This window comes from Colius striatus, chromosome 10 (genome assembly GCF_028858725.1).
Source record: "Colius striatus isolate bColStr4 chromosome 10, bColStr4.1.hap1, whole genome shotgun sequence".
NCBI classification, from domain to species: domain Eukaryota; kingdom Metazoa; phylum Chordata; class Aves; order Coliiformes; family Coliidae; genus Colius; species Colius striatus.
In genome coordinates this window covers 2,144,360-2,172,211 of record NC_084768.1, presented here as the reverse complement: position 1 = coordinate 2,172,211, position 27,852 = coordinate 2,144,360, and the positions used below count along the sequence as shown (strand labels likewise).

The 27,852-nt window shown below is 47.6% G+C and overlaps 2 protein-coding genes across 4 annotated transcripts; one reads left to right on the top strand and one right to left on the bottom strand.

The window, feature by feature from the left end:
* Window positions 1-1,416: 1,416 nt before the first annotated feature.
* Window positions 1,417-9,081, bottom strand: CRYZ (crystallin zeta). 3 transcript variants are annotated; one of them, XM_062003867.1, is made up of 9 exons: window positions 8,974-9,081; window positions 7,675-7,799; window positions 7,234-7,386; window positions 5,927-6,090; window positions 5,126-5,177; window positions 2,970-3,119; window positions 2,464-2,565; window positions 2,286-2,381; window positions 1,417-2,032 (listed from the first exon to the last, which is right to left on the bottom strand). In XM_062003867.1, the coding sequence occupies exons 2-9, from the start codon at window positions 7,783-7,785 to the stop codon at window positions 1,871-1,873; spliced, it is 990 nt and encodes a 329-aa protein (XP_061859851.1). In that variant the 5' UTR covers window positions 7,786-7,799; window positions 8,974-9,081; the 3' UTR covers window positions 1,417-1,870. The 3 variants fall into 3 exon arrangements, with proteins under 3 accessions (XP_061859851.1, XP_061859852.1, XP_061859850.1); XM_062003868.1 differs by lacking the exon at window positions 8,974-9,081 and adding an exon at window positions 8,805-8,859; XM_062003866.1 differs by lacking the exon at window positions 8,974-9,081 and adding an exon at window positions 7,997-8,748.
* A 480-nt stretch (window positions 9,082-9,561) lies between these two features.
* TYW3 (tRNA-yW synthesizing protein 3 homolog) lies at window positions 9,562-15,658 on the top strand. The gene is made up of 6 exons (XM_062004238.1): window positions 9,562-9,808; window positions 10,132-10,212; window positions 12,623-12,721; window positions 13,446-13,517; window positions 13,745-13,878; window positions 14,255-15,658. The coding sequence occupies exons 1-6, from the start codon at window positions 9,635-9,637 to the stop codon at window positions 14,469-14,471; spliced, it is 777 nt and encodes a 258-aa protein (XP_061860222.1). The 5' UTR covers window positions 9,562-9,634; the 3' UTR covers window positions 14,472-15,658.
* Window positions 15,659-27,852: the final 12,194 nt, after the last annotated feature.

The following is a 27,852-nucleotide window of genomic DNA, read 5'->3' as shown; positions in this document are numbered from 1 at the left end:
GAAAAAAGGGGGGAAAAGGAGAAAAAAGGGGGGAAAAGGAGAAAAAAAGGGGGAAAGGAATCAGCAAGCACAGAGAGCAAACCGCTCCCAACCACATGTCAACCCTCATCCCCCAGCATCAGCTGAAGTTCAGCTGCAGCACCAAACAGGAAAGGAGTCGCTGTAAATCACGAGCCTCTCAGTCACGGCACCCTCTGACCAAAGGCCAAGCTATGAAATAGTAAAAACATACCATGCATGAAGAAAACGTGCACTTTTATATGCAACATCATCTCCACACTCATATCTATCGTTAATTGGTGTTCTTAACCTGCCAGTTAATACCTTAACGTGAAGGGGTGTCTTACTTTTCTAGCAGTGTTGTCAAGTGGAGTCACAGATTCCCTGTGCTGTCACTGCCTCAGACTGCATTCTACCTGGGGGAACAGCAAGTGTCAGCATCTTTCACCTCGATAATCAGCTACCCACATCGCTCAGGTTAATTATTCTTAAACCTTCCAATTCAGACTCAGTAGAAACGCAGCTCCTGGCTCCCAAGGAAAGTGCAATGTACAAGCAAAGCAGCTTCTGGCCATGAGGGCACCTGCACAGCCTCAGGGTACTGAGTGCCTCCCCGCACCTGGGCAGGGCCAGAGGGGAGCAGGGCACCAAGCCAAGGGGCTGTTGGGTTGTTGGAGATGACCACATGAAGCCCTGGACCCACTTATGGGTCTACTGAGACTGCACTTGGGGAGCAGGAGGACGTAAAGCTGTAGTATCTCATTTCCAAGCAGGTATTTTGCATCTCTTTGCACAGCCATGCACAGGAGAAAAAAATCAAGCAGAAAAACTGGGTATTTTCTGACACAGATTTCTAAAAAGCTGGCACATCAGTTCTAATGATCCAACTACTCCTGGTCTCCTACAGTGGGAAGTCACCTGGCAAGTAAAAGGATCTTACAGGTGACAGCTGCTATCACCTGCCACATTTTCTGTGTAGATAAGATGACCTTTCTACCACTTTTTTTTAGAACACCTGGTATTGATATGTTAACATGTCTCCAAGCTTGGAAAATATTTCAATCCAAACTGCTCAGATTAAAACAAGGAGCAAAACAACAATTCCATGAAAAAAGGTCAGGCATAGGTCTGACAAGTACAATGAAGACCCTCAAAAGTCAGCAAGAGTTCAACACGAACAGTGTCCCATTTTCTGAAAGGAGGCCACTTACCATCAAGGAATCCCCTGCTTCTGCCCAGACATCAGTTGCAAAGCAGCAGGTGTGAGCACACAGCTTCAGAGCCACGGTCCCTTTCAATTACTGGGACACTCTCACCTCAGATTCTGTCAGGCAGAGCAAAATGAAACTGCCTTTGCTTCCCAACAGTTCTATCTGAGAGATCCTCTGGCCATCTTTTGAGCTGGAAAGTGAACTGTTTGGCAGTAAAAGCTTTTATTTCAATTAAATCATGTGACAAAAGATAAGTAAGACAAATTTTGCGGCTAAAGAATTTACAGAGCCCCAGTGATATGCATCTAGTCAGGACATTTGTGCACCTGCTGAAAAAGCAGGCTTCCTTCTGCACTGCCTGCAGGGGCCTCACCATAACCCCACACAGGGCGCGATATCCCTCTCCACCTTCGGCACAAGCTTCTCCTGCACCCAGGCCACAGCAGCAGAGAGGATTTATCATTTCCACAGCATCCAAAAAGACTACAAAAATCACTTGGAAGCATATTCCACTCTGTGTATTACAAAAATAGACTGTTAATTAATGTCATTAATTAATCTGAGTTAGCATCTGCTGTTCCTTTCTTGTAACATACACGTAACGAATCACGTAAGCAAAGGTGCAGTTGGAACAGCTACAAAATAGATGCAAAAAGCCTTTATAGGAGGAGCACCATCTTTCCCTGAGCACCACTGCAATGAATGATGTCTTCGTGAGCCTTTGCCACTTTCTCCAGCGGATACTCAGAACCCACAGCTGGTTTCAGCCAGCCAGCTTCAACGCCATCGAGGACAGTTGTGGCACACTCACGGTGTTCCTCCTGCATTTAATAAAGACAGCATTAACCACAAAGTCTTTGTCAGAAAATAATTGACCATGCCAGTGTTGAACAAAATCTCCCAACCTGAAAATATTTTATGATGTCCTGAGATTAAATCAAAGTGCAAAGGAATGAACAAACCAGTTGCTAACAGTCAAATTAGGTTTCCATCCCTACAAATGACTTTAACTGGAAACAGAGAGGTGTTGGAATAAGTCAACAAAACATGCTTTAAAAGGAAAACATTTCTTACCTCTGTGGCAAGAAACAGGCTAACTCCAATGATGCTGGATTCTTTACTCATGGTGTCTCTTGGATTTATCTCAATGGGACCTCTACAGCCCACAACCTGTTCCAAACAAGGTCAAAGGCAGGTCAAGTTCTAACTGTTGCAAAATGCACAAACTGAGTCAGTGACAAAAAGTACTCACCATCACCCTGCCCGCATAGGCCAACAGCTGCAAGTCAGTAGCAAGGTTGACGTTCGAGAGCATTTCTATTATTATATCAACTCCTTTCATCCCTGTGTATTCCTGTAGAGGACATCACATGCTATTGAAATCACTCAGAGCCTCGGTACCACTGTTTATTCCATGTGCTACAGGTAACACACGTTTCCATTTACTGGCAAAACTTCCAAAGCAGCCTTTGTGCCAAGGCTGACAGCAACTAAGTTTAATTCTGGCAGATTTTGATGTGCTGAATTATGATATGCTTCCATACTGGAATTTGCTGGAATGCAAGAGCTTCTAAATGCTACTGCTTGTGAGGAAAGCACAGCTTTTGCAGCCTGGAAAAGATTTTCCTTCAGTAGAAATGAAGAAGGCAGCATACTGCTGCTCTTACCTAAATCTACTTAAAAAACCTTCTGCAAACAACTGTGCAGATACTGTCAGAAGGATACACACTGCATTACCTAGCCCTGATACGTGCTTACCTTAATTTTGTCAATGTAATTAGCTTCTCTGTGATTAAAGACTTGGTGGGCGCCATTTCTCAGGACTCTGCTCATGCCTTCCTCAGTTCCTGCTGTGCCCAAAACCTTTAAACCACAAGCTCTGGCAATCTGACACGCTGCTATTCCAACCTGAGGGGAGGGGGGGAAAAAAAAGGACCTTTTTTTTCCTCTTCCTTTCTTAACATTTTAAATGTGTATATTCTACCACCAAACTCACCCAATTAAAAAGCTGGGTTGGTAACACTTTGTGTTAGACACGGCAAGTATCTTGGGTGTTAAAGATGGCCAAATAGTATTTAAAGAAAAAAGATATATTTAAGGAGGCATGGTAAAGTTTTGGGAGTTTTTTAATGGCTATCAGCATCTGATTTACATCCATGCAGGATGTTGTTTATCTGTTGAGACTGGGCCATACACATTTGATACAAAGCCAAGGAAATTCTTCTCTTTCCCAGAATCACCTGCTACTGATTCCAGCATTATGTATCACAAAGAAAATCTGAAAGCACAAATCTTACTAAAACCACTTTTGCACCTTTCACAAACAGATTAAACGATGCTTTTAGAAACCAGATTTATTTTCAGCTCCTCACAGCAGCTTTGCACCCCGGAGGATGTTCAGAACTGAGGGAGACTTTCAAACAACCCTGACAACGAGGCACCAACGCCACCTCTCGGTTTTGCTTTGTGTAGCAGTGACAGAATGCGGATGCAAAGCAAGGGAAGAGGCACAATGCCCCCCCGGGATGCAGCCCCGGAGGGTCGGCTCTCTGAGGCTGCACACTCAGCAGCCCACTGTAGCAACCGCGCAGCTGGATACCTCCTCCAGGATACGTTAAGGAATGTGCATTTTCCTATTTTGGCGGGGGGGGGGGGGGGGGGGGGGGAAGGAATGAACAAATAAATAAATACACAAAGAAGACCATAAAAACTCTGTTTTGTGGCTCTGCTATTTAAATTTCTATATATTGGAAGCACACAAAATTAATGGACAGGCTTCTGTCTACCACAACCACCTGCCTGGCCAGGATCTACCCAGACTATCTACCAAACGTGACCTTCTTTTCTCAACAGCAGAGTTTAATTTTCCACTAAACGGAAAAAACAAACATCCTTAATTAAAATGCATCATGGCCAGACTGATTTTCAGAGAAAAATTCAAATGAAGGCACGTTTTTAAGAACCATTGTGGAAGACAGCATCACTTGAAAGAAAAGATGCAGCACAAACCACCTTTTCTCCTCAGTGTGTGCTTCGTGCCTATACGTATCTCACTGCTTTCACAGGCATTCCTACAGCAAAGGGCACAAGTCCACAGGACAACAGTTGTGCACCACAGGCTTCTGCCGAGCAAAGGCAATGTATCTTTTCAAGAAACATAAAATAAGCAAGAATAGAAACACTGCATTTAGTTTAAGGAAAAAATAAAGAAGCTACGATGCTGCATGGCATTCTAGCATCTCGGAGTGAGAGCTGAATTCCCCCTCCTGTGAGCTGACAATCACCTTTGTGCTGTCTGCCAAATAATTAGGGAAGTTTTGCCCATTGATAGCAGTTGTTTGGTGCACTGTCAGAAGCTGACCAATGTGCAGAGCACAGAGGATGAAGTAAGCTACAATGTTGTGTAAAATAGACCTAAAGTTAGCCTTCCATGTGAAAGCAAAAAACCTGTATGATCAGTTTCACACAGTTATTGCCATGAATTTGTGTATCCCAGTATCTCTCCTTGTGCAGCTCGCTGTCAGCTAATGGGCAACAATACCCCAGAAATGCAGAGCTGCTATGTCCTAGTGGTTACTGCTCTGAGAACAACTTGTACACATTCTAAAATCATGGCCTCCTGCTATTAGTTTTGTCTCAGAAGACTGGTTACAAAGCTTCCATAACAACTTCCACGGGCAGCAATGTGTTTATTACGTGACACTGTATTAGGCCTTACACAATCACTCTTGCAGCACCACAGTTATTTGCAGTAACAGGGTTTGCTCTGAGAAAAAAGTATTCTAAAGTGTCTGAAATAAAAACCTGGTTTTTTTTTAATCCCTTAAGGGATGTAAAGTTGTCATGGCACAGGCAAAAGCACATAGAAGGACAGAAAGCAGCACCTCTTATGCTTGCTTTCTCAAAATACTTACTCCCCCGCTGGCACCATGCACTAGCACGCTTTCACCTGCTTTGGCATGCCCTCTGAATGTGAAAACAGAAAACACTGGCATTGTGATTGCAGTACATAATCATTAACCACCAGATTACAAATGCTGACATCAAATCCTCATCTTTCACACAAGATTATTTCCAGTTTATGTTACAGCTAAAGGGGTATGATCAGCTCCCTTGGGAAAACAAGAAGACAAAATAAACCAATCTTTCATGAATTTAAGCACCATGCAATTATGTCGATATGCAACTGGAGCAAGTAACAGTCTGGTAATGAACCTCAGTTCAAAATCTTCACTTGTTACAGACCTTAAAACAAAGCACATGAGTTCCAACCACTTGTTTGACAAACTAAATCACATTTGCAGCTCTCACCTAGTTCTGGCTTTTACCCCTACAGCAACAGACGGGATGGTACAGAGTCTCTCTGGCAGAGGCTCGGGAAGAGGTGGGTCTGCTCCACAGCACCTCATCCGGTTAATTAAGAAATCACAACTATCCCTGTTTTGCTTCCCCAGCTGAAATACCAGTGAGTACTGAAAAAGAGTTACATGTTTCATGACATGATACTCACTGAAGAAGCCTTCCCAGGTCTGCTGTCTTAAGAAGAAATACTTAACAGGAAAATACAGTCACCAGCTTCTGGGTAACAATTACCTATCGATTCCATCGATGTAACAGATTTAACTTCAGTGTTTTAAACATCTCCATGAAAATACGAGCTTCAATATTTTCAATATTCAAAAGCAAAATGCACTTACTCAGACCTGGCACCTTACTTTTGGACAAGAGCACGATAAGCAGTGAAGTAGGGAATCCCAATCGCTGCTCCTTCCTTGAAGTTCAACTTCTCCGACAAGGGGAAGACACGATTGGCTGCAGCAACTGCATAATCTGCATATCCTCCAGAGATTGTGCCAGTGGTGAAAACCCTGTCACCTTTCTAGAAAGGGCAGAAAGGAAATAAAGAAATTCATTTCTCCCTTATTTTTTTCTATAATGTGCATAAAGAACCAGTTCACACAAGTTTAAGCCATTTCTAACAGCTCTGCCATCAAAAACAACCAGTTATATTTGCCATAGAGAAGATTGTCTTGATGGTTAACACATACAATCAATGCAACACAAGCCAGATAATGTCACATACTGTGCCATAATTATAACCTGTGCTCTACAGTGTAACACACTGACCCATTAATATCAATGAACCTGAACACTAAAGAATCCCAACTGCAGAACCTCAAAAGCTTTCACAAACACAAAAGAAATGTTTCCCGATTATTTTTGTTTAAATGTGGAAATAGATTATACTCTTCATGCACCCTGAGGTAACTAACTCACTTCCATAAGAAACAGAGCACACACAGCAGACAAAGCAAGCTGCTGGTAAGAAAATGTGGGTAAACACGACTCTTCTCTCCAGATAACTGAATCTATCCTCTCTCTCAAAATAGTTACACAGATTCCAAGTCAGGAAGTTCCAACACAATTTTAACTACAGCTTTTCTGTTTCTGAGACTGACAGCTGGAAGAACAGATCTGAAAACTCAATCAATTTCACGGGTGTCTTTCAGCAAAGCAGTAACTGCCTTCTCCTGTCCCAAGTCCTCTCCCCCTGAGAAAACCCAAGCAAAATCAAAATCAATAAAGTACTTGAACAGTTTTAACAACAACAAATATCTAACTTGTGGAGTTTTATAAGTCAGTAAAATAAAAGTAATTTCCACCTCGAGATGAAAAACAGAAAGTTTTTCAGTTCTGTGTGAGGTTATCGCATCACACGGGAAGGACCCAACCTCAAATACACCTGCAATGCCACCACAATAGTTCTGAACTGCAGCTCTGTGCTCCTGGTATGATTGCTTTAAGCACACAAACTGGAGGGCCTCTTGTGAGACCTTTGAAGTCCTGGAGGTCAACAGCCCTTAAAGACTTCCCTGCAGTCCAATCTGCTGACCTCGCTGCTGCACGCTTTTACCAGCCAATGAAGGCGGTTTCCCCTCATATAGATTACAAGCAAGAACACAGCAAGCACACAAAGAGGATACAATAAGCAGTAATGAACTAAAATCCAATGTAGAAATACCTTAAATGCAGTCACGTGTTCCCCAACACCTTCTATGACACCTGCCACGTCTGAGCCGGGAGTATAGGGCAAAGCTGGTTTCCTGGCATATGTTCCAGAGCGAATATATGTCTCAACAGGATTTACCCCACAGGCATGGACCTTAATTAACACCTAAGAAAAAGAAGCCTTGTAAGCAATAATTAAATTTATTTACAACCTGAGTTCACAGCACAGAATCATGTTATTTAAACTTAATTCTTAAGCAGAGTCATCACAAATGTAGCGTTTCAGGAAACCCTCTATGGGAAACACATGACACCAGGTAAAACATGATGTCTCAGCTGGGAGGAACATGCTGATCAAAAAGTACATACTCAAGTTTTGGCTTGTATTCTTCATTCTGTTCTGAGCACACCCGTTATCATTCAAGTGTCGTCACTTCATGGAACTCATATATACCTGATTTTCTTTTGGCGCAGGAACTAAGACGTCTGACTGGAGTTTAAGCACCTCAGGGCCTCCAAATTCAAAAACTCTGACAGCTCTCATCACACTTCTTGTGGCTGCCATAGTGATCTGAATATCTGAGGAGAAAAAAACCCCACAACACTGTTGTAGTAACTTTGAACTTTTCTTTTGCATTTAAAAACAAAGAAACAGAACAACTGCCTTTGTAGAGGGAAGCTTTTCCCCAAAGACTATTACAGCTTTTAAAAGGACCTCATCCACTACTTTTTTCTCCTAACTGATACAGACTGTAAGGCTTCACATTTTTGGTTACCTGTCAAGTCAGGAGGAGCATTAGTCACACGGACATATACTACTAACACTTCCCTTGGGACAGCACAGAAATCTACACTGCAAAGTAGTTTCTGATGCATGGGTCACCTTCATACATAGTGACAATAAACCAAACTAATAGAAAGCTTCTGTTCTCCTCGGGATAAATAAAAGGACTCGTAGGCTTAACACACGATTCTACAGGAGGTCATCAGGACGAGGCCTGCTCCAGGCAGCCAGAAGCAACCTCGATATTTGCTGGAGGGGCAACAGGTAGGCACAAGCAGCCCAGGCGGCCTCCCGAGCGCCTCGCTGACAACGTCCTGGCACAGGCGACGGAGAAGCGGATGGGAGAGCTGCCTGCGCCTTCACACGCGAGGAAGGAGCAGTGGGAGACGCGCGGGGCGGCGTCGGCCTCAGCCCCAGCGCCCAAGCGATGGTGGGGCTACGGAGCAGGGCAAGCACCGAGCCCGCAGCCCGACGGCCGGCGCCGTCCCCGGGAGGCCCGCGGGCCGAGAGGCGCCCACAGCCACGGCCGAGCGCTACAGGCCGAGCTACAGCCCGTCCCGAACGGGCCCGCGGGGGCAGCGCCGCCGGCAGCGTGGGCAGGGACAGGCGCCCGGGAGCGGGTGGGCAAGGCCGCGGCCCACAGGCTGGGCTGAGGGGCGCCCAGGCGGGAGCCAGCCCGGCGGCCCCGGGCTGCTCAGGGCCAATCCGGCCCGAGCGCGCCCAAAGAGAGCGGGGCCTGCGGCGGGCAGGGAGGCGCCGTCGCCGGCAGGAGCCCAGCCGGGACCTCCGGGCACGCTCACCGGCTGCTCCGCGGGGAGCGCAGCGGCGGAGCCGCACACCCAGCGCCGCCGGGCAGGCCCAGCCGCGCACCCGCCCCTCGCCGCTAAGGCCCGGCCCCGCGCTGCGCCGCTGCCCGGGGCGCAGCCGAGTCCCGGGGACCGCCGGGGAGCTCCAGCGCCCGCCGCCTACCTGCGGAGCGCTGCGGCTCGGAGCGCGGGGCGTGGGAACGGCGGCCGGGCGCAGGCGGGCCGGGACCGGGGCCGGGCAGCGGGCGGGCAGGGGGCGGGCACGGGGAAGGGAAGGGGGCGGGCAGGGGCTGGGAAGGGGGCGGGTGGAGGTGGGCAGGGGCGGGGCCGGAGCATGGCAGGGGATGGGCAGGGGCCAGGCTGGGGGCGGGGCAGGGGGCGGGTAGGGGCCGGGTGCCGCTCGCCCCACCTCTCCCCGCCCCGCCTCGCCTCGCCCCGCCTCGTCCCGCATCTCCTCGCCCCGCTTCGCCCAGCTTCGTCCCGCTTCTCCCCGCCTCGCCACGCCTCGCCATGCCTCGTCCCGCCTCGTCCCGCCTGGTCCCGCCTGGTCTCCCCTCGCCCCGCCTCGCCCCGCCTCGTCCCGCTTCTCCCCGCCTCTTCCCGCCACGCCTCGTTCCGCCTCGCCTCTCCTCGCCCCGCCTCGCCCCGCCTCGCCCCGCCTCGTCCCGCCTCGTCCCGCCTCGTCCCGCCTCGTCCCGCTTCTCCCCGCCTCGCCCCGTCCCGCCTCCCCCCTCGGCCGGCGCACCGGGAGGTTTGGCCCTGGCGGGCTACCGTCGGGGCCACCCGGCGGCCACCGTAGGCGCGGGGGCCGGGGTGGGCCCGGCATGGCGGCGTTCGCGCGGCGGAAGGCCCAGCGGCTGGCGCGGGCGGACGCCAGCAGGAAGGGCGCGCTGGACGAGCGCGTCGCCCCTGTCGTGCAGCTGCTCAACGGGCGCGCCCGGTTCTGCACCACCAGCTCCTGCTCGGGCCGCCTCGTCCTGGCGCAGGGCAGCCCCGCGGTGAGTCCCGGGGCCCCGTCCCTGCGAGCGGCCCCGGCCGCGGCCCCCGGGCGCGGGTCTCCGCGGCCCCGCTGCGGCTGCTGTGTCCGGCGCGGAGCCGTCGCTCTGCGAATGCCGGACCCCGGTCCTACGGCTCTGCCCGACTCGCAGTTACACACAGGCGTAGCTGAGTCGCTTCTAAACTGCTCTTATGTAAACGCCTTCCCGTGCATCGAGAAAAAGGGCGTTTATAACCGCGGCGTTGTTCTGAAGGACCGTTCTCTTATGCACGCACAAGATCAGCCATCTGTGGTGCAAGTTTAATGATTTCTCTTCATTACTAGAGTACAAACGGCTGGGAGATCCAGAAGAAAAACTGCTCGTGGCTGATGGTGACACATGAAACGTGCGTCAAAGACGCTGTGGTAAGAGAAGGACACAGCTATTGCATTTGTTTAATGCCACGTTCTTCACGTAACATACAAGGCAATTTTTATGGGCTTTGTTCCTGTTACCGAGATGAATTGGCACTCTGATTGCAAAGTAAACTTTTCTCTGAGTGTTCTGCTTGGTAAATTGTTTAGACCTGCTTTGAAGAGAATGCTTTTAAGCTTAATACCAAATTCAATGCACAGCTGTAAATGTGGCTAATATGAAACTTGAGCAGCTGCCTGGAGCTACACCATCTCCACATCACAGCAGCCCAACAAGAAGTCAGCAGTTGCTGTTGCTTCCGTAGCAACAACCTTAAACAATTGATTTCTGGAAACTGAAGATGCAGTGATTCTTACTTTTTCAAAGGCTTCTTTTTCTTATATTTTCCGTATTTAGAATGAGTGGAAGCAATGCTGTTCTAAGCAAGTGTTCTTCCTTCCCTGAAACATTACTGGCTTGGTCATTTCTGCAGCTTTTTATCAGCTCTTTCTTTCACCTTTCTTGTTGGATTGCCAGCGAGGTATCGCCTGGAGACTAAATTGGATTTTAAAGCCTTCCTATCCAGAAGTAAAATAAGTTTAATTTCTGTAGAAACTGGTCTTTGGACAGTAATGACCCAGTCATTAGCAGGCTGCCTGGGCTAAATGAAAGCAGGGTGTAAGGATTGCTGTTTGAAGCAAGGCATTTGCCCAGTAAAAGCTCAGAAATTACACTCGAGCAGCAACGTTCCTGCTGGGCACCGATGGAGGATGATGTGGCCCTTAACCCGTTCTCCAGCAGCTGGAGCCTGACATAGACTCATAGAATGGTAGGGGTTGGAAGGGACCTTTAGAGATCATCCAGTCCAACCCCCCTGCAGAAGCAGAGTCACCTGGATCAGGTCACACAGGAACATGTCCCAGTGGTCTTGAAGCCCTCCAAGGAAGGAGCCTCCACAACCCCTCTGGGCAGCCTGTGCCAGGGCTCCCTCACTGAAACACTGAAATAGTTTGTTCTTATATTTAAGTGGAACTGTTTGTGTTCCAGCTTCATCCCATCACCCCTTGTCCTGTTGCTGGCTACTATAGAAAAGAGGGATGTCCCAACCTCAAGGTCCCAAGGGATGTCCCTTTAGATATTTGTAACCGTTAATAAGATCTCCCCCAGTCTCACCACACACACCAGCTCAGGAACTGCTGTACCCCTTTCAGATTGGGCCCGTTGTGATTAACAAAGATTGTGTTGTGTTTATGAACATGAGTGACAGCCATTCTTGCTCTGGTGTTTTGGTCAGCAATTCCAGAAGCCACCAAAATGAGTTCCTCTGTGCGCTCGAAATGCCCATGGGTTCAGGTCAGCATGCCCGTAAGCATGTTTGGTTTTTGTGCAATGATATTGTTAAAACTGTCTTGAGTTTAAACAAAAAGCTGCCTTGAGCCCAGCTTGCTGAGCCAACAGCATTGTATTACAGACAGACACCAGAAACTGGCGTAACAGCGAATCTGTTGTGCTGCATTTTTAATGTAGTGTCTTCAAATCCTATCCATTTTTTTTAAATAGATATTGGTGGGGTTTTTAGTATTCTTCCAAGGTAGTCTGTTCTCTGCTTTGTCTGTCCCAAAAAAGAAGTGATTACCAAAGTCAAAACTCTGCCTCAGTTCATATCTCACTTTACCATCCACACACATGCTCCTGTGTGCACAAAAAAACTTGTCTTCACTTGTGTTGGTTCGAGCAAGGTAGAGCACAGAGAAGTGCAGAACTTGTGCACTTCAGCCATGTGAAGTGTCCAGGAGCTTTCCCTTGCTCCCAGGAAAAAGTGACGCTGGCACCTTGGTCTCCTGGTAAAACAGGGTAGTTCTGAAGGTAATTTCTGGAATTTTATCATTACAAAGTTACTTTTTTGTCTTACCTCACGGGTTCATTCCCCTTGCTTTCGACTCCTGGATTTTTTACCTTTGTAACTCCTGTACAGTAAGGCTGCATTACTATTTAAACTAGGATTCAAATGTAACCAAGGACATTAGGCCCTGAATGTAGTCTGCTGAACCCCAAAGAGTTTTCTGAAGTAATGTACTTCAGAAACTAAATCTCTTTGATTTGAAAGAGGCTGTACCGAGACTGCATCGATTCCTTTGAATGGACAAAGAAGCAAACAGGGAATTGCACTTTCCAGGTTCTGTACATCTCTCTTTTGATGGGTTCCCATCAGGCTTCATCAGTTTAGCAGACAGAATCCTGGAAATCTGTGGAATTTCTCTGTACTGGAAGCAATGAAAAATCAAAAGCAGCTGAACAAATCTGACTTCTCAGAGGTTATTTGCTGATTTTTAATGCTGATGAGCTATTATTTTCTTTCTTTTTTTGTAGTAACAGTACAGACTTGCAGTATTGATGTAAATATTTTGGTGTGTGTTCCAGATGACAGCACTAGAGAAAGCCACTGGTGATGTTGTGCTCAAGTTTGAACCGTTTGTTCTTCATGTGCTCTGTCAAGAGCTGCAAGATGCACAGCTTCTGGTAAAATTACATCCAGCAGCGATGTTACAGTGTTGTTCTGTCATACTCCTTCCTGTAAAAGTGCTGGCTCTGAAGTGAGTTTAGCCCAGATGTGTTTTATCTTTAGTAACTGGTGAAGAAAACGTAGCTTTAAACTTAGTAGAGGTTTTGCAGTACTCTTCAGAAAGCAGAACTGCTGGGCTACGCTGCAGTTTGTGGTTTTTCCCAGGGAGCCTGGGTTGCTGTCTCAGGCTGACAGTGGTGGTTTTCTCAGATGCCCTTGTGCTGCTGGCCAGGACCTTCGGCTGCGGTGTTCCAGCCAGATGGGTGGTACCTTTGCCTTCAGCCTTTCCAGACTGACTCCCGAGAGTAGTGCATGATGTGATTGTTACTTGATTAATGTAGAAGAGAGTTGGCTAGCTGCCCTTACAGTCCTGCTGCCCTTTGAGCTATAGAAGTGTTGCACAACTATCTAATAGTGCAGTGCCCAGAGCTGTCAGTGTCCCATCCACACTGATGGGCAGCCAGGACTGACTGTGGGTCTTTGCAAACCAGCCCCAAATTGTGAACTGTGTAGGTTGGATCTTAAAGACATTTCAATGTAACTATTATTGCATTAATCTGTGGAGATGGTTTGGGGGTTTTTATTTTGCAAAGCAGATTACAAAGTGCATCCCAACCTGTTTGTAACAGCTTTGTGCTGTCAGTGTGTAAGACCTGTTTAAGACATTTGTTTGTTCTGCAGCATTCTGTGGCTGTCGATTCCGGGTTCAGGAACTCCGGTATAACGGTTGGCAGAGGAGGGAAAATTATGATGGTGAGGACTCTTCTGCTTCTTTGTAAAGAGTGTAACAAAATGGTATCATTACTATTAACCTTGATTTTCCTCCTTTGTGGCACGAGCCAAGATCTGAGCTTTCTGCTTTAGTGGGCAGCAGAGTATCCAGTTGTGTGGATAAGTGGGTGTTCTTTCCCTGGAATCAACTCCCCGTGTTATTTAAATAGCCCTCAAAAAACCTTTAGTCCTTTTCTCTGTGTTTTTAGGCTGTCCGGAGTACTCACTGCTTGGAAGTTCCATTGAGCCAAAATGGGAAGATGATGGTCTCTGAAGGATATATTGACTTTCTGATCCATGTAGCCAATCAGAAAATGGAAGAAAATGCACGGAGGATTGACAGGTGTGTAAGAGTACAGCAGTCCTGTTGGTGGCATCTAAACCCAGAAGTGAGAGAGGCTGTGTAAAAAGGAAAAAATCATTTAAAAAGCCATTCAACATACATTTAACCTGCCACCATTCCCTGGTTCCTGTGAGGTGACCAGGCTGCAGTGGCAAGCGAGTACATCCACAAGCCTGACGTGCCCTGCGTGCACAAGGGCACCTGTCCACAGCTCTGAGGCTTCTGCCAGTGTCAGCTGGAGTGTTTCAACATTAATAACAATTTTCTTCTCTTCCTACATTTTGCTGTGTTACAGAAGCATTAGTTTCTCAGAGTGTTTCTGCAGGTCCTGAGCAAACGTAGCAAAAATAACAACCACACCACTGCTTCTTTCCAGATTCCACAAGCGGCTGGAGTTGGCTTTGAACGCCGGCACCAACAGTCCATGCCCTGAGGAGCAGGGGAGGCGTCAGGCTGTGTACGTCCGCAGAAGAAAGAGAAAGACCATCCCAGAACAAGACGTACACACCTCCCCAGAGGATCCCAGTGGAGAAATGGAGCCAGAGGATGATGTAGAAAGCAATCTTGATATTTTTGCTGAAATCATGATTTAGGCCAAGGTGTTTCCAAGCAAATGGCAAACTGAACAATGACTGCAATGCTCTTTGTAAGAGATACAAATACTGCTCTAAGTAGTAACACTCTAATGGACATTTACCAGGAAAAAAAGAGGTATCAATCAGAATTGTGAACAGCTGTAATGCCACAGAAGAAGAGAGAGCAAAGCCTTAGAATGTTTTGAGTGGGTTTAACACCACTGTTGAATTAATATCTTTTACTGTGTCTGTCTGTTACCAGAGAAAGGTGTGGTTCACTGCAGCCCTGGGCCTTGTTCACTACAGCAGCATTCCACTTCTGAGTGTGGGGCTTAGGCTTTCTGATTTCTGCAGAGCAAAGCAACTCTGAAACCTGCGTTGTTACCCTTGAAGGTTTCTATTTCCTGTAGGACCTCTGCACAGCAGTGTGCACCCATATAGACGGCCCTGTGGGAGCAACACAGAGCCACCCAGTGAGTCGGCTGAAGAACAGCACCTGGTGTGGAGAGCAGAATGGAAGAGCAGTGCTCTGCAGTGCCTCAGCACGCTCCAGCATCCTGCCTGGCATGCAGAGGGTGCCATTTCCCTGCTCCAGCCCCTGTGTCCACCGCTGCTGCATCCCTGCCCCAGTAAACAGCCAGTAAGGGCTCTTTTGCTTTGCACCTCTTGGCCAATACCATATGCTGAGATTTCATTACCTCGTTTACTTGCGTTTCATTCTGTGTGGTCAGCACCCAGCTGCAGTCCCAGCTGCTGGGCACAAAGTCAACCAAGGCTACAGTCATGTGCCTTCTACTGCTGACAGTCAAATGGTAAAGGTGAAACAGTGCAGTTGTGTGTGCAGTCTGTAATGTGTCCCTGGAAAGGTCACTCCATGCATGTAGTGTATTTGTCAGAAAGATGGTGAATTTGCAAACCTTAGCAACAGTGGCTTCTGAGCCCTTCTCTGGCAGAGGGATGGCCAGCACTGCAAAGCGGGACCCTGATGGAAGGAAACGGTCTCCTTGGTGCAGTAACTCCCGCTTCCTGTAGGTCTTTGGTTTTGTCATATAAACCTGTGTCTTGGGGACATTTTAATCCCACTGTAAAAATGTTATTTATTACCTGGCAGCTAAAGGAAAGCTCTAAGTACATTCTGAAGACTGTTAGACTGCTTCCATGAGCAGGCCTGCCAAAACTAATAAATTTGAGTCTTTGGTGCCGCTTGTTTGTGTTAACACAGCTTGATCAGTTCCGTGTGCTTGCTCTCACCCCTCTGATGGTTCAAAAGACCTCAGCACGTGGCTGGGACATGGGAAGGTGAGAGGCCAACACATTTCTGTCCTTGCAAAAAGATTGTGGCGGTGTCAGGTGAGCTGCTGAGTGGCTGACGCTGCCCCTGGTTGGCAGCACAAGTTGAATAAATAGAGGAGGCTGTCTTCTTTTCCTCTTTCGTGGAGGGGGTGAGGCGGTGCTGATGAGAACATCAACCTGTGAGGTGACCAAGTGCGTAAATGTGCCACAAGAAACCTTTAAAAAAACAGCTGTGTAGGCTGTTCCAAACCGTGTGTACTTGGGTGGACTGATCCTTGTTCGATTGCAACTGAACCTCTGGGGAGGACCCTTTCCAATGCTGAGGAGCTGCTTGTGGGGAGGCATGTGGCAGGAATGCGGCACAGGCTGAAGTGCCAGCAGCTCCCCGAGCCCAGGGGAGCTGCCGCTATCAGAGCAGCTCTGGGTTGGGGCTTCCCGCATGCACAGCAGCATCTGCTCGGGTGCGGTGGAGCGTGTGACTCCTGGGCCAAACCCCAGTGGCACAGCTGCCCCCATCTCCAGGGGACAGCTCCGTGCAGAGTAGGCAGTTGTGGCTTTTCATAAGCGGGGAATGGATTTCAGAGAGTTTGTTCAGAACACACTGAACCATCTTCTGCATTTAATGCAGTGCCAACGAGGGCAGTTCTGGTGTGTTGGACGTGAGCAAGTGACTGCAAGTGCTGTCAGTGACTGCGAGCTGTCTCCACACGCTTTGCAGAGATCTTGCACCACATGTGGAGAGATTAAATTCGTCACCAAAAGAGCAGAGATGCAAAGAAACTGTGTCAGACTTCATGCCCAGCCCAAAGAGTCTCTATTTAGAGAGCAGAGGAGGCCTGTTTCACAATTCAGAGACCCACAAGGACTCTGCAACAAGAAAAAATCTCTCATTATCCTCAGGGAGAGATTAGGGAATTGTTCCACTTCAGTGCTTCAAACAGTTTTTACAAGGTTTTTCTGATTTTTACCCCCCAAAAGGTTTCAGAAAGCAAAATACCAGCACTGCCATGCTCCATGGACCACCACTCTCATTTGTCCCTATCACAGAGGATAAACACACCTTTCCCCACTCTTACCCAAGTTTCACAAGTTCCTTTTGAGATTCGTTTTGTCAAGCTGTGGTTTTATTTCCAGCTCCAATAACTAATTCTGTTGGGCTTTGAGTGCAAGGTTGAGCTACAAAGGATCCCAGTGGACAGAAAGGCTACAGGTAACAGGCAGCAGCAGCCTTTGGAAAGGTGGTTCTGGGGTTCATGGCAGAAGGAAAAATTACTGATAACCAACAAGACTCCTAAAATTGGCAAACCTTTGCCTTTTGTAAGTGTGCTTAGCCACTTAATGAATGAAAGGGGTTTTCAGCTCAATTTTCATGTTTGTTGTTGCTGTGTTAAAACTTTAGAACATTTAAAATTACAGTTTGGTTCACTTTGCCTCCAGTTGTTTCTGGAGAGGCAGATGTCTTCATTCCCTCTAGTAACCGCCTTTTCTCACCCATAACGTGGAGCATCCGTACCAGAAAACCACTGTCAGTTGTCACAGCCCACGTTGGAGCCGAAGCATTGGCTGGTTGTGCTCAGAAAGGGCACCGAGCAGGCACTTCAGCACCAAAGTCACTCGACTGATACACCAAGCTACTTTTTTTACATGCAAGTCACAGATGTCACAAGCACAAGTATTTCTTTGACACAGCTTCTTCCTCTGAAACTGAAGTGCTTAAATCAGGTTACAGGGACGCAGTAATAGCATCAGATTGCGGTGGAAATTAGTGTTTGCAAATGGAGTTAGAACTCTCAGGATAGAACAGCTTTTCAGTGCTCAGCCACTGCTCCTCTCAGCGCTTTCCTTGAATCTGCCCGAGTGTTTGACAGCAAACATGCCGTTGTGTAAAATTTAGTCTCCTTTTTTTTTAACGTGGTACTATTAAATACACCACGCAGCACAGTTTCGGAAGGTTTTCGGTGCTTTTGGTTACTGAAAATACACAAATAATTCACAACATTTTGTCAATTTGATTTGACATAATGTGATATTATGGAGAATGTTTAACTTTTGAGCTGCCAACAGTTGAAACTAATACCGCTGCAACAAGCTGTGCCGTCCTTAAAAGAATCTTTGAAAGGAAATTTGAGTATTTAAAAAAAAATTTATTATCATGTGTCTTAAGTTTTCCTTGCTGCCCGCTTAATTTCTTCCTAGCAAGAGAGCATAAAGCCTGTGAGAACTGCCGTCCCAAACCTGCCAGCTCTGCTGAGACAACCGCAGACAACGGGCATCAGGATCGGAGCCTCCTCAGCTCTTTTTCAAAACAGACTATCCAAATTCCACGTAGAACTTCCACGTCAGCTTTCTCGACGTGGCTTATTTGTGGTAAGCGAGCGGATACAACACTTTGGTGAATTTTACACTGAGGACAAAAGGGGTGGGTGTTTTTTTTCATTTTCTGCACAAAAAGAGAAACATTTCTCTCCAAACGAATTTTTATCTCAAAGGAGACATTTTCTTTCCTCAAATAACACTGTAATCGAGTTTCATAGTTATTGCGATTAGAGTTTTTGAAGAAGAATTCTAAAAGCTGACAATCCCATTGCTCATTAATCCCTTGCCCCGGCCGCGGCCGCGACAGCTCCAGCCGCTCCTCCGGGGAACGGACGCGCCGCCTCCGCCTCAACCCTCCCAACAGCTCTCGGCGCCGCGGTCGTGCGGGGCGGTCGTGCGGGGCCGGGGCCGGGGCCGCGCCGGCACCGCGATCGTGCGGGGCGGTCGTGAGGGGCCGTTGCTGCCGCCGCAGCGCCGGTCCGCGGGCGGGACGGTGACGGAACCCGCCGAACCGAAAGTCCGCGGCAATGTCCGTGTGTGTCAGTTTGCTCCGCACGTAGAAGAGCGCGCTTTCCCATTTCTCTGCATCGGCACCTCTAACATACAATCTTGCCGCATGAGCCGGGAGGGCACCGAGCCGCTCGCTCCGCTCCGCTCGCCGCCCCCGAGTTTCCAACACTTCCACCGGTCCGCGCCCGGGCGCGGCGGCGGTTGGGGCCGCTCCCCGGAGGGCGAATCCCCGGCCGCCCGGCCCGGCCCTTCACCTCCTCACACCAGCCCCCGCGTCCCGGCGGCAGCGCGGAGGGGAGCCCGGGGCGGCCCCGCAGCCCCGCAGCCGCGCACCGGCCCCGCCGCGCCGCGCTTCCCCGGCCCCGCCGGCCGCTCCCGCAGCCTTCCCGGCCGCGGCGGCTGCCAGGGCTGCGCTCTATGGTACCACAAGTGTTTGCGACGGCACATCTCGCCCCAGGACGAGGCAAGGCACGCATAGGCGCTGTCGGAACATGCGGCGCGGCATGCTCACGGCGCTTGTGGCTTTGATACGAGAAACGTTAGCAGGTGAATTCTCCACTGAATAGTTTAATGAGCGATACTGAGAGCTGGGACGGAGTTTCCTAGCATCTGTAACTCACCGACACCTAAACAAACTGACTTTTATTTGGCATATCCCACCGAAAGTGCTCTGATTCCCCAGGTCCGCTGTCCACGGAGGGCGTTGATTCCCCATTGTCCCTTTCCATACCTCGAGACGCCGGCGGCATAGGCCAGCCCCGCCGAGCCCGCGCGGCCCCGCACACAGCCCTGCGCGGCGGTGGGCGTGTGGCGAGAAACAAGGACCCCTCCAGTGACAGAGGCTGCAGATCCCCTAGGCAGGTGAGCTCTCGCAGCCTGACCCGGCTGCCCACGCATCGCCTGCCGGCAGCCAGAGCCGGGCTCCGGCCTCGGAGCCCGTTACACTGCCTCTGAAGAGACAAATCGGTTCTTGTGATTCGTTTGACACTCTCCGTGTCCTAACAGTAGGAGACATTCAAACTCCTGAAAGACTAAACAGCTGGCCTGGAAAAACCCGCTTTCCGTGGACTGACCCCTAATAAGGATGCAAATGGATCCCATTGCTTTCTGAGAAGTTTTCCCAGTTCTGTATAAACGTTGCCCTCTCAGCACCGCTCTTCTCGAATCTGCTCATTTGAATATTTTTGCATAACATTGCCGACAAAAATCAAGGAATATTTACAAGGGAAATACGATCAGAGTTTATGCATATAATCTACCTTTTCTCGTTATTTTGCGTCTCTCAGAGGCTTATTTTAGCCAGAATTTTCTTCATTTCCACCGACACTGAACCTGGTTTTGTTTTATTCTCACTGAAAATACTTTCACCTCAAATATTTCAGAACTACAGCAGTAATGAGGAGGGAAAATACAGCAGAATTTTATGCAGAGTTGTGTGCAGGATCTACATATTTCCCCTGCACCACCTCCACTTAGGATGGCAAGCAGGACCCAGGGCCACGCTACTTAGGGAAAATAACATACAGGGATACCGTGGCTAGTTCTATATGGGATCAAAATTTGGCCCCAAAACATGCAATATTACAAGCAACCATTCGCCCCTCATTCCTATTACCTAGATACAAAAGTTCAAATCCAAGAATGCACTTTCCAATCCACAGCACTCTAGGGTAACATTAAATGAACTGCATTTAATAAAACACATTCCAAGTTGTTATTGTGATTGAAGCATTATACTTTTTGTCTTGCAATAAGTAGTTCAGATTTCATTGGGTCACTGAACATTTTTGAATCGGTCTCTCCTCAAATCATATTTGAAATATGGACTTAAAAACTGTGGCAACGGATATCTTCACCAGATAAACCAGAAATAAGGGGTATAATGCTGCATTAAAGCTGTTGCTGCTTTTATTTCCTGAGTCAGTGAATGACATTTTGCCATCTCGCAGAGTATACTGATTGTCCCTTTCATCAAACACACCACATTCCTCCAGGGAAATGATGGCGTAGCATTTTGTCCTCGATTCGCTAAAATAAGAGGTATTTTGATCACAAATGCTTACTCTTATCAAAACACTATCATGATTTCACTGGGATTAGCTAATCCAGGGGAAGCTGCACACAGGTCTCCCTTGGGTTTTTTTTTTTGCCTGCATGATGTTGCATCTAGTTTAAAATGTTTTGTCATTTAGAGCAGAAGCATCAGAGACCTGTTCTGACCCAGGGCAATCCTGGTTCTCCCGGGGTTCATGGCTGGAAGGCACAAGGGCTCAGTCCTCCAATTCAGTGCCTTTTCCCAGAAAACATCTATGTGAAAAATCACAACAGACTTGCCTCAGATGTTGGAATAAATACTGGAACTTTTACATATGCAGTTTTCCATGCCTGGAATGGGAAAACAAGTGCAACAAATTCAGTGAAGGTATTGGGGTTCCATACCAATACACCTTGCATTTCCTAAGGGGATAACCTATCTGTTTGCAAAATGACAAACGCTGTCTCTCCTCACACTGCCCACAATGAGGCTGTACAGGTGGAACCAGCAAAGGGTCGGCTCTGTCAGGGTGAGGCAGCCCCTCCAGAGAGAGCCCCTCACCCTGTGCCCATTATCTCTCACCCCTCTTTTTTCCACACCACCCTGACTGCCTGTGAAGCTGCTCCCAGCACCGCAGGGCAGCACCAACCCCTCTCCCTTTCTGTCAGGAATTTTCCTACTCAAGGTAACTAACACAGGAGCTCCTGGGGTGGGAACAGAGGCCTCACTCACCACAACCCCTGGTCCTGACACAAGGCCCTGGGCACTACACAGCAACAAAGAGGAAAAGCTATTTCCTCTCTCTTTATGTGCCTCCATAACAAACTTTTAACACGCTGCAGTCTTGTGATCAGAATATGTCTCCAAGCTTTTCTTTCTTACATATTTTCACTGTGTGTTACTTTCCTTCTCGGATGACATCAATGAGAATCAGTGTGGTGGAAGTGGCAGAGCAGCAGCAGGAAAAAAAACAACTGACAAACAGCAACAGCCTCCCAACACCCCTTTAAAATAATAATGATTTACCAAATGGTTGGGAAGTTGTTATAATTCCTTTTCCAAATTATTACTCGCCCTTTAGATTAGAAATGAGGCCAGGGTTAGCAATCAGCCATAAATGGTAGGATTTCTGAAGTAGAAGCACTTGTCTGATTGTGAAGTGGAGGCCATTATTGCCTTGATTGAGTCTTTTTTTTTTTTTTTGGTCTTTTTTTTCTCCTTTTTTAAGCTTGCTTGATTTGTGGCTGAGAGCACACATTCACTACTGTACCGGGAGCAATCAGAGCTTTCCCTGCTCTTTTTTGCTCAGCGATTTAAGGTCCACTACTTTGGCACAGCTGCCACCTTTTAGCCTCCATCAAGCAGAGATATGTTTAAGTGAACTGCATTTTGTGTTTGTCTTTTCTCCTCCTGGCCCTCTCCATCCTCACCCTTTTTCTTTCATTTCTGGTTTTTTTATTCTTCCTTTTTTTTCCCCATTCTCTTTTTTTTTTTTTTTTTTTGAGGAGGAGGCAATGAAAATATTGTGTGAACTTTAATTTTAAGTATGAAGTTGAAAGAAGGCATCTGAAGCTGGCCAGGATGGCATCTGGACTCCATGGCACAAAACAAATCTGCAGTTGCATAAGAAATACAGATGTGGCGACTTGCTCAAATGACTGAAGTCAACCAAATGCACTGATGAATGTCCAAGTGCTGGAGTTTGGAGTGTTCTTTGCCTGAAAACCAGATTCAAGCCAAGACCCTGTATTTATATAATTTATTTCCAGAAATCATCTGTTTTGCTGGCATATGGTGTTTACAGCTCTTCCCAAGTGTGCTCTAGAGGCATGCACACAGCTGAGGGGGTCCTGGTGCAAGGGACAAATGCCTCACAGAGCCCCAAGACTCACTCCATCACTCCCAGGCTCCTCCAGCCACCAACCCTTGTTGTCAAGCTCCTGCAGCCTCCAGCCCATGCTCAGCACAAATGCAATGAGGTAAAGCCAGGACAGAAAGGCAGCAGAGACTGCCCTGGGGTCAGCCTCAGGCAGATGCCAACCTGCAAGACACACCAGCTCTTTGGGCTCAGAAACACACAAGCTCACCCGTAGGAAGCCACAAATACCCACTTGATGTCTTTAATTGCTCCTACTCTGAAATAGCTGAATTTTGCTTGGGAGTACATTTGCAGGCAGAAACTCACCAAACTAACCAAACATGCAACTAACCAAACAAAACATACTTCCATGGTCCATTGGAATGTCCCTAAAACTAGGGGTTTACACTGAAATGCTATCAAAACCCCAGCTGCCACAGTGTGACAGGCCCTAGGAGTGGAAAAGCCAGAGCGTGCCCTGTAACGTGATGCTGCATTAGAAAGGTAGCACTTGCTACTGTGTACAAAACCAGAAAGAGTAAAAAATAGCAGAACTCAGATTTCCTGGTGATAAAGACTGTAAATGCAGCAGAATAGATGCTCTGGTACAGCTTTGTAACTCACTTTCTGTTCGGCAGTCACTATTTTCCAAAGCCATCGTTTTGGAGAGTCCAGTATAGCAAGGGGAAAATTAGCTACAAAACCAGCTCACGTTTCAGCTCAATTAGCAAGCTCATGTGAATGAGGTAATGAAATACTCACAGAAGGGAATTACTTTAGAAGAGGGAAGAATCTGTTTCAGCATTGTTAAGGAAAAAAAAAACCCAAACTTGTTAGAGGGAGTGCCCAAAGCCAAAATGCATTGACAGAAATAGCATTTAAACCTGTATTGCAGCACGCTCTTGCAGAGCCCCAACATGTACCATCCCCTGAAAGCAATGGCAGGGCAGAGTTGATATAGTCCAGATGAAATATTCACCCAGGGAAACAGGGTGTTTCTCCTGCCCTTGCTCATAGCAGCAAGCTGCCCAGTGTGCAGAGGAGCAGAGGAGGACGCAGACATACAGCCACCAGCACTGCACATCACTGCTCTCCCCAGACCAGGAAGAGTCATCCCACACAAACATATCCCTGCAGCAGAGGTAAGCAACAGCACAAACACCCACTTTTCACCTCAAGGCTTGGCAGCCCCAGATTTGCCCCTCTGTCACCTCCCAGCTTGCTGAGCGCAGCTCGTCCTCTCCCCGGGCTCTTTCTCCCATGGCCAGCCCTGCCCTCTGCCCTTTTATTGCTAGTTTTGCAAATTGTGCTAGTGCATCCATTACAATCACTCCAATAGAGCTAGAGAAGAAAAAAAAGGTGCAAAATAATGCAGAAAGTGATGCAAAAGAGTCATCTTCTGTCCATCTCTCCTGTCCAAGATAATTAAAATCATGAGCAAGTTTGGCATGACAAAAATAAAGAGCAGCAATGCAAATGTCAAGACATGGTTGGGAAGAAGCTCCAGACCCTGACTTTCTCAGTTAAAGGCTTTGCTCAGCACCTCTGAAAAGCCACGAGAGCTGGTGCTGAGCAGTGGGTCTGTCTGCATCAAGCTCTAGAGCCACAGCTGCTGGGGCCCACGCTCACATGCCCAAGGGCAACAGGCTTTGTTAAACATAAGGCAAAGGGAGGTGTCCAGGTCCTACAGTGACTCTGATGCTCTCATCCCATACGAGGTGCTCACGTTCTGTACCAGCACCAATAGCAGTCACTGTTACAGCTCAGTAGTGAGCAGGCTGCTGCAGCCACGGTGGGGATGGGGCACAGGGACTGTGCTGCCCAGGGCAGTGGTGGGGCATAGCCTGGGCCAGGCCATGGGGCAGGACCCTTTCCCTCCAGAGCAGAGCTCCACCAGCACCACTCAATGCTTCATCTCCCCACCTTTTGTCCTCCTGCCGTCCCCGTGGCCCTGCTAGTCCTCCCCTCCCACCCATCCCCAGTCCCTCCTGGCCTCTCCAGCTGCTCCAGGATCAGCACTTGGAGGTTTGACATACATGTATTTTCTTTTTACCCCACATCTCACCTCCTCAGCTGATCTGGCTCACCATTTCAACCTGCTGCCCGCAAGTCTCCAGTGGAACAAGCTGGTTTAGTTTCAAATTAATCTTGAAGTCCTTAATAAACTATTTTGGCCATCCTAAGCAGGTACACTGATGACCACATAAAGGCCACAAGCTGCAGAAAACTCACTTCAAGGCGGCTTGGACTTTTAAACAGCCGTACTTCAGTGAATTTTCTCTCACGCTGCCCGAGGCAAGATTGGATTCGAGGAGCCAGACAAAAAACCCCAGACAAACATTTTAGAGACTTAATCACATATAGTACCAGTGGGATCCCCTGGAGAGATGTCTCATTTTCCACAAAATGCATCTTTCACTTATTTTTTCCCTGTGGTGTAAAGGCCGGCGAGAGGGATGAGATAACGCCTGGGGGAAGCACGCTTGTTCTTAGCACGCGCTGGAGACCGGCACGTGGTCCTTTTCCAGCTTTACAGAAGAGCAGCTTTACAGAAACACGAGATCTGGGTGGGACAAGGAAGAAATCACTTTGACAGGTTTGTGGCTCTTACCAAGAAAAGTCTACTTGGAGCTGCCGAGCAGCCAGGTGCCAGAACAAGCCCTGGGAAGATGTTGGAGGGCAGAGAGCGGCAACAGTCACATTCATAGCCAGTCCCTGCTTTTGCCTCCTCACGTCACATTCCTGCAGGGTGCATCTATTCATTTGACAAGAACTTTTCATCAACTGACAAAAAAAAAACCGCCATGACATTTTGAACAACCATTTGGCTGGTGTCTCGGGGAAATCATGGGGAAGAAAAGCCAGTTATTTGCTGGCTCAGCTATTGTTTCTCCAGGGATTTTTTTGCACACTTTGTATTTCAGGAGAGGCTTTGTTAAAAACAAACAGTGGAGAACGTCAGCTAGTCACCATCATCCAGCAGCCCACCCCAAGTTTTACTCAGGTGTGTTTTGTCAGCTCTCAGAACAGCTTGCCAGCATAGTGATTGGCAAGTTCTGTGCATTTCTCTTACTTCTAGGAATTGAAGGGTGCTGCCCCGCAAGGACTACAGGAAAGAAAGGAAATGATCCATTTCATACGTGTGGAGCCATTTTCCTTGACTATATTCCGCCTCTGCCCAGTAACTTGCAGCAGGGTTTTGTGGCTGCAGTTACCACCACGAGCTGGCTGGTGGAGGATGGGGAAAACTCTCTTGATCAGTGCCGAGGTCCATCCCATTATGGAGGAATGCGTGTTTTGTTTCCACCCTGAAGTCTAAAGCTGAACACGTTTGACTACAGCAGTTCAGGACTGTCACTTAATATTATCAGCTACATCTACTGTATGGCCAGGCAACTCCCCCGAAAGAGAGGAGGGGGGGGAGCAGGCTGCAGGGTGGTAGCATGTCACCGCTCCTCCAACAGACAGGGATAACCATCTCTGCGCAAACCTGACATCCCTAAATTGATCACATCAGTGGGCAGTGGTGGTCCTTTCAAGTACGCTCCTTTTGTTTCAGCTTTACAGTACAATTACCAGCAGCAGTTTACAATTAAGGGAAATAATAATAACTGCATATGCTTTCATCTGCACATACAATGAACCGCATGCTTTAATAGGATTGTGAAAAATCTGTGTTTGACCCGTACAAAAAAGTAAACATTCTTGTTCAGAATACTATATCATTATCACAACAAAGGGAAACTCCTGAAATCTGATGATTTAAACATCTGGAGAATGTTAATCACTTCAAAATGACGGATGTTTTTTATTTTAGCTTTTGACAGACACGCTCCTTTCATAGATAGATGATTATTTACATAAATTACATCACTGATGGGGGAAAAACAATCCAAAATCACTTCAAAGGATAAAGAGCTTAATTAAAAGGAGACTTTTATACTTCTTCTCTTGTAGAACACAAGAAGAATGTGCAAAGGGAAAAGGTAACTCATGTTAAATCTGACACAGTTGTGCTTTAGGTTCCCCCCACCCCCCTCCGTGCACTTTAAACAGAGCTAAGGTGCTGGAACAAGTAGTGCTGCATATAAACAAGCTAATCTTTGCCTCAAGGAACAGAGCACAGTGTAAGACAGGTATGGAGCCAAGTTTTAGCTTATCTTTTCAAGCACATCTGCAAAATACACCGCGTTTGGTGCCGCTCCGATCAGCACCTGCAGCCCTGATTGCTCCTCTACCGTGAATTTGATAGATTGTAAGGCCATTGACTTCAGCAGAACTATTCTCCATCAACTCATATTTACTTGATGTTATGTATATGGTAAAAAACCCCTCACGTTCTCTATATAACATATAGATATGTCTTCTGTATAACATAATGTGTTTTATGTAACACTCACGGATATACGGAACAGCATCAAGTTCACCAAGAGCAGGATGATGGGATCTGCATCAGGTTCTTTAGCCCTGTCCCCTGGTGTGTTACATCAGGGAGACAAATTCAACATCACAGTCGCTGTGTAATTGTAAGAGCAGACTCAGCTACAAAGGCTCAGCTCCCAGCTATTTGCAAGACAATGGTTTCAAAGAAGGTTGCAGGAAAGAGAGGGAGGGACGGGGAAAAAGAATCACACCGTGTAACATCTGCAGAGAAACGTGAGTACTCTGGGTACGGGCAAGTAATTGCTAGGTTTAACACAAGTAGTCAGGGAGACCACTGCACACGTCAACACGAAGCTGAAAGGGTTGCTATGCTGATCTAATTCACTATCATCACGCCACTTAAATTCGGCAGATTCGGCAACAGCCTGAATTGGACAAACTGCAGCACGACAGCATTTGAAGCCAAAAGGCTCTTACTGGGCTTTGGTGCACAGGGAGGGGGCTGAGCCCCAGTGCCTGCCCTGGGCTGTCCGAGTGCTGCCCAACGCCAGACCCCCTGCAATTTAGCAGATCTGCTACAATTTCCTCCTACACTCTGAGCTGATCTGCATGCTGACCTTGGACAATTTGTCTTCCTACTGGCAGAAATGTCATCCAAAAGGAAGCTATTAAGTCAAGAAGGTAATTCTGCAAGAACAGTCCACTGTATAAACAGAACTTGACCTCAGGTAATTTATTTCTGGTCCTATACAAAGGAACTTAAGAGATATGATAAATACATTTCAAGATCTAAAAATGCCAGTGAAGGTGAGAATATAAGAAGTTTAGGTAATAAACCCCCACAAATCTGTTGAACTCTGCTGATGCCCCCAATGTTTAACGCCATTACAAAGGTAGACCATTTACTGCCTTAACCCTTTCACCAACTTCAGAGGCTGATAAGGTTGGAAACCATTTTTAAAAAGAGAAAAACATTTAACTCCTGTTTTACAATGTTGAAACAG